Source organism: Diadema antillarum, unplaced genomic scaffold (genome assembly GCF_040938485.1).
Source record: "Diadema antillarum isolate AM-2024a unplaced genomic scaffold, OU_Dant_1.0 scf00000130, whole genome shotgun sequence".
In the NCBI taxonomy this organism is placed as follows: Eukaryota; Metazoa; Echinodermata; class Echinoidea; order Diadematoida; family Diadematidae; genus Diadema; species Diadema antillarum.
Genome location: NW_027271019.1, coordinates 828,172 through 841,525, shown reverse-complemented (window position 1 = coordinate 841,525; position 13,354 = coordinate 828,172). Strand labels below are relative to the sequence as shown.

Here is a 13,354-nt window from a genome sequence, read left to right as displayed (position 1 = left end):
AAGCCATTCTAGAGAAATTACAACAAAAGTATTTTGGCTCTTGAGAAATATTCATGTATTACAAAATTTGTACGTATGACTTGTTCCTTAGTGTGATGTACCCTCCTTTACATAATTATTTACATGCAATGTGCATATTTCATCAAAGAAAATCAGTCTTATGAAAAAGAAGTTGAAGTGATGGCTTTGCAGGCATTAGATGGATGGATGGATGCCATATGATGTTCTTAATTATTCATTTTCTTTTTTTTTTCTTTTCTTTTTTTTAATAGCATTTGGTATGTGGCTTCATAAACTCCAGATGACACTGTTTTCACAGTCAGGGAGTTACATTGTTTGTCTGCCAACAGCAGTGTCGAACTTTTTGACCGACATGAGTGGACTTTGATATTTGCTCACCTTTAAGAAAGAAATTGCTATCTTTAGCAAAATTCAAGAATCACAATTTGTAAACCTTGGTGCATGATATGTAGATGGTACTTCTGATAACTGAGGTTATGAATGTAACTTGAAAAATCAATGATATTTTTGCATAAAGATAGCTGACTTTTAGAAAATGTTGTATTGCTAATTAAGTGATGTGTTATAAACAATTATGCTGTTAAAATCTTGTCAGTCATTTGATTTTTGGCAAAGTGTTGATGTCCTGTGAATACAGACTATGCATTGATAGGCTAGCAGGATGTTTGTCTTGTAAGTCATGTGGGCTATTATTGCCATCATTTGTGTGTACAAAGACCACAGAAGGTGTCATGCTGGATAAGGTAATAAAATGAGTTGAACAGGAAGTGTGTAAGTATATGTTGTAAATATCACCTGTGTTCACAGATATGGTAGCCATGACCCACACAGTATTGGCATTTCAATGGTGTTAATCACTCACAATTTAGTTTTGATGGTTTGTGCCATTTCAAAAAGTAAGCTCGTGTGTAGTTGTCTGGTATTTACACCCATTGTTTGAGAGTTTTCTTAAAATACTAATATTGAGCAAAACTTCCTATTTTTTTTCTTCTACTGTTGCATTCACAAATTTCTGAATGTCTTTCATAATATTGAAGCATGTAATGAAAATGGAATTTTAGTTTTAAACTGAGGGCTGTCTTGTGGTCTGAATCTAATCTTGCATCATACAATACATTTATCAAATGATGAATTTATTTCATTATATCTAGTCTTCAAAGCAAAAGCAGAAGGCAAAATTGTTTTGCAGTATTCCTTCTGATAATGTTTCTGAGAACTCCTCTTCAGAGAGTGCTTGGGAACTTGAAGACACACATGTATTATGTCACGTACAGCATGCGCCCCATTACTCCTGTATCTTGTCTGAGTAGATGTTGCTAATGCATATTCCAGAAGTGAGGAATGCACTCTTTGGCGCACTATCTGCTTCACTTTCAGTTTGAATGGCTACATCACCTGTCTTGAGTAAGATAAACTCAATAAGGGTGTTCTGCTACACCCAACATGTAAGCAGACCAAACTTCTCTCATGTAATACCATCTGATTGCCCTTTCAGCAGTGCAAATTTAATTTGTATTGGGCAAATGTAGGGCCAAGGGTTCTCATTTTGGTGGGCAGAAATGCCTTTGCCACACTGAAGTGGGAATGCCATGCATGCTGATCTGAGTTGAAATGAAAGAAATATTATTATTCAGCGTGTCATGAATTAGCTGAGCGTACAATATGTATTGGTTGTTAACATGTCCTGTTAATGTCGAGAAATTGAATGGCAAGAAAAGAGATATTTAAATGGATGTATTGAGACAAATAGGTCATTAAGATTGATTGGCAGGTTACCTCTTTTCTATTAAAACATTTTCTTTAATATACACAGTGATGCTTATTTAGTTATATTTTGAAGATAAGAAGTCTTGACTGAAATATCACAATCAATTTTTGTTGTCTGTTAATGAACTGAAATATCAGAGAATATGTTGGGGACTCTTGAATGCAAATCCTCACAAAGTTACAGCCCTTGAAATATCAAGTAAAAGTCATTTAATACATTCTGTTACCTTTTGTATCTTAATGCATATTATGTATGATATACAATGTACAATGTATGTCATATGACTATAAATAAATAACTGTCATGAATATGGGCCTATACACAACCATTTGGTTTAACAGGATAGATTATGTTAGAAATTTTGCATTTTATCAATAAATTTTTTTTCTAATATCTAACTTTGTGTTAACCTTGGCAAAACTTCAAGAAGTTTTACTCAGTGTGACCCTGGCTACAGTTCTCTATTCCAAAGACTGGTTGTGAGCAAGAATGCATACCAAATTGTATCATTGCCGTTCCTGTTGTTGAAGAAGCTGAAAAATTTAAGGCTATACCAGTTCAAGAAATATAAGCATCACTGCTAGTATACATGATATTTAACAACAATTGCACCCCTTCCTCAATTTACTGATAGTGTTATTCATGTATGAAGAGGCATAGAAACAGGAAAAAAGAAAACTAACCAGCAGTTTTCCAATGTGACTAACCGACCACAAATTGCCTGAATGAGTTCCTTTTCCAAGATAATACATCACATGAGTAATGCAGCTTTTCAAAGAAGTGTGTGCCAGCAAGGAAATTATGAGAATGAATACTTGGCAAATCCTCATTTTTTTTTTCAATGGCTTGAAGGGTTGTGCAAATTTGCAGGGAGGATCACCATTGTGAATAACTGTTATGTGCTTACAGTTCAGAATATCCCTTGGCATATATCCTACAAGTGACAAGTTCTTTGGATGTGGATGTAATATTTTGTGTGTGAAGATTTATGCATGTTCTTGGTTTAATGGATGAAAACTTGTTTAATTTTGTTTGCATTTGCTCACAGAAGTTTATGTTTGTAAAAGGTGAGAGAGGAGTATAATAAGGGAGGGAAGAAGCAAATGATGTGTGTGTATAACTGTCATGTTCGCATACATCTGTAGGTCTGAGAAAAAAGGATATGTGAGTAGTGAGTTTGCATTAATTGTGGCCAATTAACAAACTTATGTGGCTAGAGCTCTTAAAGGTATGGCTTAGGGTTTACAGTGGTCTGTCTCTTTTTTGTCTTCTTCTTCTTTATTGCACTCACATTTGTATCCTTGAAATCAGTACATGTATGAAGCAAAATGTGCAAGAATTTCTGCAAGAGGAAGTATGTTGTTTCTGGGCCCTGTTTTGTAGAGAGTTGTAATTGATTTTGATAGTTGATTTCTATCGTAAGTCTACAAAAATTGTATGGCATCCTACGTGGTAAGGAAATTTGTAATCGGTAATATCTTTTGATAAAGTGGGGCCCTAGTGTATGATTGTGCTTTTGGTTGTTTGTAAGCAGCAGTCTGTGTCATAAGTTGTTATTTAAAGAGATACAGTTTGGCATAAGCATGGGCAGGTGGGGTTATCCATGAAAAAAAAAAAGAAATAGTCCTTTTGCATCATTCTAAAGGAATCGTAATATTAAGTGATCTTATAATTTTTCTCCTACAGAGTAGTGTTCTACAATGTCTTTATTTAAGTAGAGGGGACAGTCCATGTTTCCACAGAATAAATACAAAATTATAGAATCAAACTTTTTTTGGTTGAAGGGTTTCATCACACATAAATCTGTGTACAGTAGTCTTATACATTGCATGCGCTTGACCTGTGACTTTTCCTCTGAGAACTGTGTTTTTTATTAGTTTCAAAATCAGAATATTGTTATTCATTATGGCCTGTGAGCTGTTGTTTTGTTGGTGTTTTTTTTGGGGGGGATGTTTGTTTTTGTTTTTGTGTTTGCATTTGTTTTTTATCATTCCTATTTCATTAGCTCATCCTAATAATGTTAGGGCACTGTACAGTAGATGATTCTTGCATGAGGACGTCTTGATGTCATAAATTGATTACTACCCGACATCAAAGTAAAGTGTGCTATTGACTGGAAGGTCCTTGCTCAGTGAAAGGATGATATGGGAAAGAGCCTTACATGTACATCGCTATCCTGGCATTTCTTGGCTATTTCAAACACTTTGAAGTTGGCATGTCGTAAACAAGATGCATTATCACACATGTGATTGGTAATATGATGCATGCTGTGAGGTCTGTGCATATTACTCATTCATCTAGATTCTAATAATAGTAGTATCATAATTTGAATGTTGTGTATGGACTAGCCCTAGACACTCCACATACACTGAAATGATATGCAAGGTTGAAATATTGTCTACTTCTAATGGGTCAAAAAATGACAACTTTTATGGAGAAGAATGGGGCTCGGAGCAAGATACATGTAGGGTGATAGAAGGTGCATGTGAATATGTGAAGTGTCCTGGCCTAATGGAGCACAAAGGGAAATATTCTGTAGAAAGAAATGATAGCGTGAAAGAGGCTTAAAGGACAAGTTCAAGAAATTGTGGTGGCCCCGCCCATGTTTATTTGCAATCAGACTGCAATGTATTGTGTACAGTTTTGCCATAGGTTTCTTGTGTGGAGAACTTACACGAATCTGTACATGTGGGACTGTAATAGAGATCACAGTGTGCAATGAAAAGATCGTACACATGGGTCAATTTTCATCTCATGTATCTAAGTCAAAATAGTAAAATATGAAGGGAAAACATTCAGGATAGGGATTTCAACATCTTTAAATTCTGTGAAGGGGTATAGTTCCAGGCAGTAATATCGGCCTCATAAATGATCTGTAGAATAGATGAACCCTGCACATTCAGTGCAGCAGTTGTAACTGTTTACTCGGCACTGACAGCAGTGCAATGGGTCTCTAGTTTGCCAGGGCCAGTGGGGCAGGTGTAAGGAGCAATAGGGTTACAGTAGCCTCCTGCTGGCGGCCTGAAACTGTACAGTCTTGATGTTGGGGTATGTTTGACTGTTTATTATTATTACATAGGAAACCATAGATGCGAAACTTTAGTTCAGTGCAGGTTTATCATAAAGAAAAATGACTGCTGTGATAGTTCCTTCTGTTTCAATGAGGAGAGTGCAGAGAGTCGTAAACTATGATCAACTGGAATGGACACTCCGAAGTCTGAATATTTTCAATGGACAGTTTTTATCCTTAGATTATCTTATAATTGTGGCAATATCATAGGACAAGATTAATCTAGATTTGAAATAAAAAGCACAATTCAATTTATAGTTTCAGCTTGACAAGATACAAACATGCTTTATCTACTTTCAGGCCAACTTCATTCACAAATCAGAAATTACACAAAATGTGTGAAATCTAGTTTGTAATTGCCACAGACTTTTGTTCATAAAATGAAAAGTACTGATGCTATTGATGAAAAAATCATATCATCTGAAAGCTGAATAAATTCTCTGCAACATCAGTGAGACCTTTTTGTGATGCAAGAGCATGTCGTGTGAAAAAATGAGTTGGTAACATGTAGAAGTAAGTCTGCAATGATATTTATATGACATAAGAGGGCGTCCTACTTTGAATTTAAGGGGCGCCCTCACTCAGATTATTATGTAATATGAAAGTTTAGACCGTAAGCTTTTAAATGATGTATAACATGGCACAGTAATGCTAATAATGATAATCAGAAATGGCCATCAACAATCTTGTGTCTGCGCACTGCAAAATGTCTGAGCAGTCTGGCTATGGCATATGTGACAGAAATAGGGTTAAATTGAAAAACAAGATTTGATAATACAAAAGGGTTCTCTGTAAGTGTGAAAACTCTTAATTAGGGTGAAGGTGGAACAATGTACTTGTCACACTGTGTTAGTTTGAACTGTTTCATGAGATTAGGTCCAAAGTGCGGTGAGATGTATCCATTCATCAAATATTTACTGTGTATAGTAGAGTGACTGACTGCAGTGACCAATTACATTGTAATTGACTGTAACTGACTGACAGACTGAAAAACAGCCTGTATAATGGCTCATTTGAGGGAAAGCTACAGTGTATGCTCACTGTAATACTAGCAACCATCGTTCATGTCATGTGATTATTTGTGTGTGTGTGTTTGTAATGAAAGGATGTCAATTTTTCTTTAAGAGTTTGCTTTTTATTTTATCTTGAGGCAAAAGAAAAATTAAATACGTATTGTTTGTTACAAGATGAAACAAAAACAGAAAACAATTTAAACAAAAACAGTTTTAAAAAAGTAAAACTAAACCCTGCTGTACTTTGCAAGGCAATAAGCACTCTGGGCATAGGGGAAAAGCAGGTTTACAAATTGTAGTCCTGAGAAATAATACAATGTATTCAATTGTTACTAAGCATATGAAGAGTTTGTTCGCAAAAACCAATAAGTCCATATTTGCCAAATGGAGATATTTGCGATTAAAGGTCAAGAAAAGTCAAGAGAATAATAAGAAAATGTTTGCTTCTTTTGACCATAACTTCAAAAATGTACCTTTATATGTAGTAACCAATATATCATTTAAAAGGTAATATTTTGTACTCTATGACAGAGACCGTACTTCAAAATCTTCAAAAATGGACTTATCGGTTTTTGCAAACAAACTCTTCATATACACCATAGCCGAATCTGCCAAGCTTTCATGAATCCTATATCTTGACAGATGAGTCATATCTACATGGTGTAATTACATCAACTGGACAAACAAAGATGTGTAAATCATGCCTGGTAAAGTGTTTCAAGCTTCCACTCTGTCCACTCCTGTTGTCTTTAAGTCAGATTTCATTTTTTTTTTCCAGTGCCTGGAGCTTGTTTTGTGCTTTTTGCGTGTTTAATAGTGGAGGCCTGCAAATATTTACATGTCATGAATTTTTACAGTTCAGTCTGCTTTGCTCTTGTGATCATGTTGGGAGTAATGAAGGAATCATACCCTATGTGGGCTGACTTCTCAGAGTACCACTTCAGCTTTACTTGTGTATGATTACTGTGAAAAGCCTGAAGCTTTCAAAGGTTTGTTGTGTTGTAGAACTCGCCAATATTTGCTGTTTTAACCATCTTGTGTAAAGGTTATAAAGGCCACTGCACATAAAGTATTAGAGGTCTTTATGAATCTTTGTCAATGTATGCTTGAAATGATGTGTTTATAAAAGCCAGTAAATGCAACCATATCCCATTGAGGAAAGCCATAGTAATTACTATGTACTTTACTCAAGATTACTGAAATTCTCATTAGGTTTTTTAATTTGGAAAAGACAACATATTCCCCAGAAAGGGAAGATTTCACCAGCTCTCATTGAAAAGAAAGAATACCTTGTACAGCACAATGTAGTAGCTATTTCTTCTTTGCCCAAGCCAAAAGCCATACTTTTAGAATCAGAATTTTGTGTACATGCTGGTCCAGTGCTCTGTGATCATTTCTGGGAGGTATGTTCTTCGTGGAGATGGACTGTAAATGTCTGTGAAAGAAAGATGCTCACTTAATGATTTGAATGTTTGCCAAATAGAAGATTCTAGTAATGTCTGTCTTCCTCCCTAGTTCTTAAAACATTATTGACTGACTAATTTTGTAGGAAGTGTAGTTGTATAGTGGCTCTTCACATGATGAAAAAATATGGAATCTTGCTTGTTTCATATCACATGTAGATAGTCATAGTCAGAGTCGGCATGTCGGGCCTACGTCACATAATTTTGTAGTTTGAGCATTACAAATTGAGTTCGTGTGTAAGTGAATATACCAACAAAAAAAATATGTGAATGTATACAAGTAGTTTCCACTTTGCATTAAGTCTTACTTGTAGACTTTTTCCATTAGACAACTGTGCTAAATAAACATTGCGCACTGTATCTACAATGTGCAATGTATGTGCATCTAGAGGTCAGTGGATGTGTTTTTTGTATTCATACTTGATATATGACTGAAAATGCAGTGTGCGCTGTCATGCAATTTTACTTTATGGACCTTACGAATGATGTACTCTGTTAACCATTAGAGGCTGATACTGCTTTTCTACTAACTTTGAGGGGGGGGGGGGTTGTTGTTGTTTTTTATCAATCTAGCATCTAGCATGCCATGACATGAAGAAAGTACATGCATGAAGCTATCATGCAGTATTACAGTAGCAGAAATGAAGAGTTTATCGTTAAAGAATATCAAGATGACTTACAGGGGGGATGCAGTAGATCGGTACCGTAGGAAGACTACGGTCTGTGTATGTACATTTTTTGTTATACTTCCTACCTGTATGCTCTTGTGTGGAAACTTGATGTACATACATACATGAGGACAAGTGTATACTTGTGCACTTGCAATAGCATTGCTGTGAGCAGATTATACAATGTACTTGTAATATTCCAGTCACACACAGCATCAATTTGGAGAGGGAACCCACTGATTATAATGCAGGGATATTGTCTTTTTCTACATGTTATGTTCTTCCTTATTTAATGAGTGGAAATACAAAGTTTCAAAATGATGTGCAAAAAGTATTCTTTTCACTAATCAGTTTCAAGAAATGGCTGTACTTCACAGGTAGGAAAGGGCCAGTGCAGCAAAGTAGGCCTATATCATTATGAAATAAGACATGTTATATTTTGACAAAAATATACTTGTTAAAAGTATAAATGGAAGAACATCAACTATTATAAAAGGGTGTGCTCAAGCTGTCAAATGTTGGCTTGTAAGTTAAGGAATAAATTAGATGAAAACAGATATTATCAACAAATTAATGATATTTTGTTTTCTTTTGGCTGTTTTGCATACCTGGTGCACTCCTTCCATTTGCCCTGTAGGCCTACTGTAAAACAAGGAATGTTCGCGTGCATTTTGATTTTCGCGAATTTCGCGAGCGCTAAGATTCGCAAAATTAAAATGCACACGAAAGTTCTTGTCTACACTATATGCGTCGAATGCTAGTGGCAGTTTGCGAAAATTTCATCCTGCAAAAAAGGCCGTCGGCTCCAATTTGCGAAAAATCCATGCCGCGAATATATCATGTTTTACAGTATATCACATGTGCAAAGGTTTTAGAGGAGGTACATGTACATGTATCTATGCCATGTCTGTAGGTCCATAATAATTTGATGAGACTGGTACATCAACTGTTTGTAATATCCGATAAAATTCTGCAGTTGAAACTGATCCTCCAGCAGCAGATTGATGTGTGAGTGTGTGCATTTAGGAGGCACCTAGAGTGTGCATAGTATCACTCCATACTCCTTTATACACAAGCGCAGTGTCAGAATGTCATGACTGCATTTGTCCCAGGTTATGTGAATAGAGAACATGTGAAGAGAGAACATGTGTATGTTATACGTACGCACTTGGAAAGACGTTATACACTGTATGTACATGAGGGGCTCTGTGCAGAGGTACACTCTGTATGCTTGTGTACTTTATTTAACACCTGCAGGATATTTAGAAGTCTCGCTCAAGTTTCAGAAGTTGAACTCTGTGCCAGTCTCACAGTTTCATCTTGCTTTCAGTCTGTTTTATAGGGGTCAGATTTGAATTACCAATCTTTACAAACTAAAACGTAATAATGATAGATATATTTGTTCTTTTTCCACAGAGGGATCTAAAGGGGGGGGGGGGGGTGGAGGAGCAATGGAGATGGCAGGGTAACATATCTCTAAAGTTGTGTGTCTATGCCATACCTGTTAGTTGGTGGTTTCTGTTACACAAGATTGGGGAGTTTGCTGAAATGTGTAAATTTTATGTTTTTGTTGTCATAAATGCTACAGGTGCGACATGCACCCCTGATTGCTAGAGGTTTATAACAGAGCTTCCAAGTCTCCCTCATTCTGCAGGAGGGTCCCAGAAATGTGAACTCCAGATCTTTTCATGTCCTGATAGGAATATTATAAAGCATCTGATATGAAAATTCATTTTTCCTGTTTAGATGCATGTGCTAGACAAGTATCTCCCTTACAGGTTGTTGAAACCTTTCTGAGTTTGGGTGCATTTATCAACTCACTTCTGGCACAGAATTAAGATTTCAAATCACCTTTCAGGAATTTTTGGGCAGTTGATAAACGCAAAGCTGTTTTAATCATATGGGGTTATGAATGTGTTTCTGAAATGCCGAAAAAAGTGCAATTGGCAAGCGTGTTTGAGCCAAAAATGCATTTCTGTAGTGTTGATAGTTTATGCAAAGTCGTTTTGAAATGTGTAATTTTATAGTTCAGACCTGTCCTTGTCAACCACTGCCAACTACACATCTCTGCTCTATGGTTCAAAATGTTGTGCAGTGACCAGGCCTTCTTTTAGAAGTGACCCATGACAGAGTTTAAATTTCATGCAACAACTGTAGAAATGCTATCTGCAAGGCGTTTGTATGTGTTTTGATAGTGGGTATTGAAATGTGTGTCAAACATGTCAAAGTTTGTTTTTTAAATAATAAATGCACCCACTGGTGCAAGAAAGTTGGCAGTTCCAGCACCAGTAGATATTCAGTCTTCCTGTAGGAATTTGAGAATGAGATGAAGAGGGTTAAATTTCAGTGGTGGTGGACATGATGGTGGGAGGGAGGTTCTGTATGCTGCCTACACAGGCAGCATCCACCACTGCTTAGTGGGATCGATGAGAGGATGTGGGAATTAGTGCTGTAACGGTGGCATTGCCAGAGCAGTATTGATTGTGCCTGTCTGCTCTGCTCTTTCTGCATTTCTTGGGATTCAGTGATTATCAATGGTGGCAGAACAGTAGTTCTGCAGTGACTGCCAAGTTTAGGTGCAAAGCATTCTCTGCTAGCTAAGGGAAGGAATATTTTAGGTCAATCTTTCATGCTATGCAAACACAGAAAGCAGAGGAAGAAATACTTTTTTATTGTAGGCTTGCATCAATGTGGATGCACCAGTTCAAGGGTAGTCTAACTCTTAGAAATCATATTCAGTTTCATGCTGGAACTGTTGCTACTAATGCTATTTGTAAGCACTAAAAGCTTACTTTACTTATTACAGCACAATTTTTCTCAATTCACATTCACGTATCATTAAACGGCTGATGCTGGTAATAAATTCATCATCCTAATTTTTTATATGATTAGAGTAGTTTGTGTCTAACATGTGTTTAAAATGTTCATTCTGTTCTCATTACCTGATCTAAAATCAGCTTTTCTTATGGAAGGAGCTATCGCATTGTGTTGATACAGCAGTGAAACATACTCTCATTTAGTAATCAGATGTACAAATGTACAATGTGTACAGTGTCTTTATATACTCAATATTGTACAATTTCATTGTTAAAGGGAATTCAAACCCAAAGAACAATGTGGATTGAGTAAAAGCGTTAACATTAGTAGAACACATCAGTGAAAGTTTGAGGAAAATCGGACGATCGATGCAAAAGTTATGAATTTTTAAAGTTTTGGTGTTGGAACCGTTGGATGAGGAGACTATTAGAGGTTATGATGTATGAGTGGACAACAATATAAAGAAAATATAAAAAGAATTCTACAAAAATTTACTTTTCTAGCAAAATGAAAGAGTACTTGACAAACCACTTCAGAAAGCAGGGGGAATAATCGCTACCCCTAACATATGTCAGTATCAAGTTGATGGAATGTGTAATTTTCATGAAAAATGAATTTTTATTGAATTCCCTTTATATTTTCTTTATATTGTAGTCCCCTCATACGTCATAACCTCTAGTAGTCTCCTTACCCAGCAGTTCCAACACCAAAACTTTAAAAATTCATAACTTTTGCATTGATTGCCCAATTTTCCTCAAACTTTCACTGATGTGTTCTACTAATGTTACTGCTTTCACTCAACCCACATTTCTCTTTGGGTGTATGTTCCCTTTAATATACCACGTCCGCTATGCCATTTGTTTTATAGAGAGCAGGTTCCGTTTTCTCCAGAGAACTTTGTTCTCTTGGAGACTGAGATCATTATGTAGATATGAGTGAAAGACAGTATTTCATTTTCCACACACAATGTATATTATAGGCAAGTCTCTTTATCCTTTGCTTTGACCTTTGCAGAAGATGGACGAGTCGGATGTCGTCGTTGACCAGGGGAACTACCATAGCCTGAGAGAAGCCGATGAGGATGAGATATCAGGTATTGTATTAGACAGTTTCTCTCTCTCTCTCTCTCTCTCTCTCTCTCTCTCTCTCTCTCTCTCTCTCTCTCTCTCTCTCTTGCAGTGGGCAGTTCCAGTGTTACAGACATCACATTTCAGACACTTTTTTGCAGCTTCAAAAATCATTAACGTAACAAAACATTTTCATTCTGAACTCCTACAATGCAACCACAAACATAACCCTAAATTGTAAACAGTAAAAATTTAAATCCATTTTAACACATTGTGCGGCAGTTAAATTACTGCATATATACATGTAATGTTTGCTGTTATGGACAGTATATTTTTAACATGTCTGAGTTTGAGCACATAGTTAGACCAATTTGCACATAAATTGAAAGGCTATAAGGAAATTTAAATTAGACTAAAGTTAAATTTAGTGAAATAGGTGAACCATGCACCCTCTAGAGCTACAGTTGTGGCATTACAGACATATACAAATAGTGAATAGACACGAGTGCGATAGTACAAAATTTGACATGATGTGAAAGAATAGTGCGCCTCATCTTTCACCAAGTGTGAAATCTTGTTCCATTGCTCGAGTAAAGACCATCCACTATTTGTTTTATACAACACCTGGGACGTCAACAGATATGGTCCACACAGATTCTTGAATTTAGTACAGAAATGGCAACCATTTTTTTTTTTTTTTTTGTGAAAGGTGAATGAGTAGCTCAGTTAAGTATTTGTACGTGAAACTGAATGGTTGAAGTTGTTTACAGTAAAAGGTGTGACAGAATGCACACTTGTAACTGTTGAATGCAAGCGGCAAAGGTTTGTTTATTGTGATGTCAGAGCCATAGAAAAAACAAAACAAAACAATGAGTTGATCCATGGGTTTAACAGAGGAGTCAATGGAAATAGGTGACATCAACCTTGGGATGTCATGTATGCAAAACTCTGTAAAGAAATATAAAGAGAATGCTTCAAAATTGCATTTATTATGAAAACTACACATTTACTTGACTTGCTACTAACATACAGTGTATGTAAAGGATAATATTATACCCCCTGCTCTGAAATTGTTAGTCAAGTGCTCTTTCATTGTGCTAGAAAAGTGAAAATATGTCAAACTTATTTATTTTTCCTTTACAATGTATATTGCTTTCCATACATGATGTCATAAAGTGATATAGTCATCTCATCCAGCAGTGGCCATGTCTGAAAGGTGGCTGGTTAACACACTGCCATTCCCTAAAATCTATGCTTCCTTGAAAAAGAGTCGATGCTCCCTCCCTGGCATAGACAACCAGCCAGCAGGATAAATTGTCCAAATCATTCACATGGAAAGTTGTCGAGACTGGTTGGAATAGAAAGAATGCAGAAGAAATAGCATTTTGTGGCATTGATTGTATTGTAGCCTCACCTCTTGTACCATGTTGCTCATTGCAGTGCTCAAGTTATATTGGTGCCAGTGCA

The 13,354-nt window shown here is 36.2% G+C and overlaps 1 protein-coding gene across 1 annotated transcript in view; it reads left to right on the top strand.

The window, feature by feature from the left end:
- Positions 1-13,354, top strand: part of LOC139720606 (electroneutral sodium bicarbonate exchanger 1-like) — a 124,727-nt gene that overhangs the window by 25,689 nt on the left and 85,684 nt on the right. Inside the window, exon 2 of the mRNA XM_071631961.1 lies at positions 11,835-11,913. Coding sequence (XP_071488062.1) covers positions 11,835-11,913 — 79 coding nt within the window. The remainder of the gene's footprint in view (positions 1-11,834; positions 11,914-13,354) is intronic.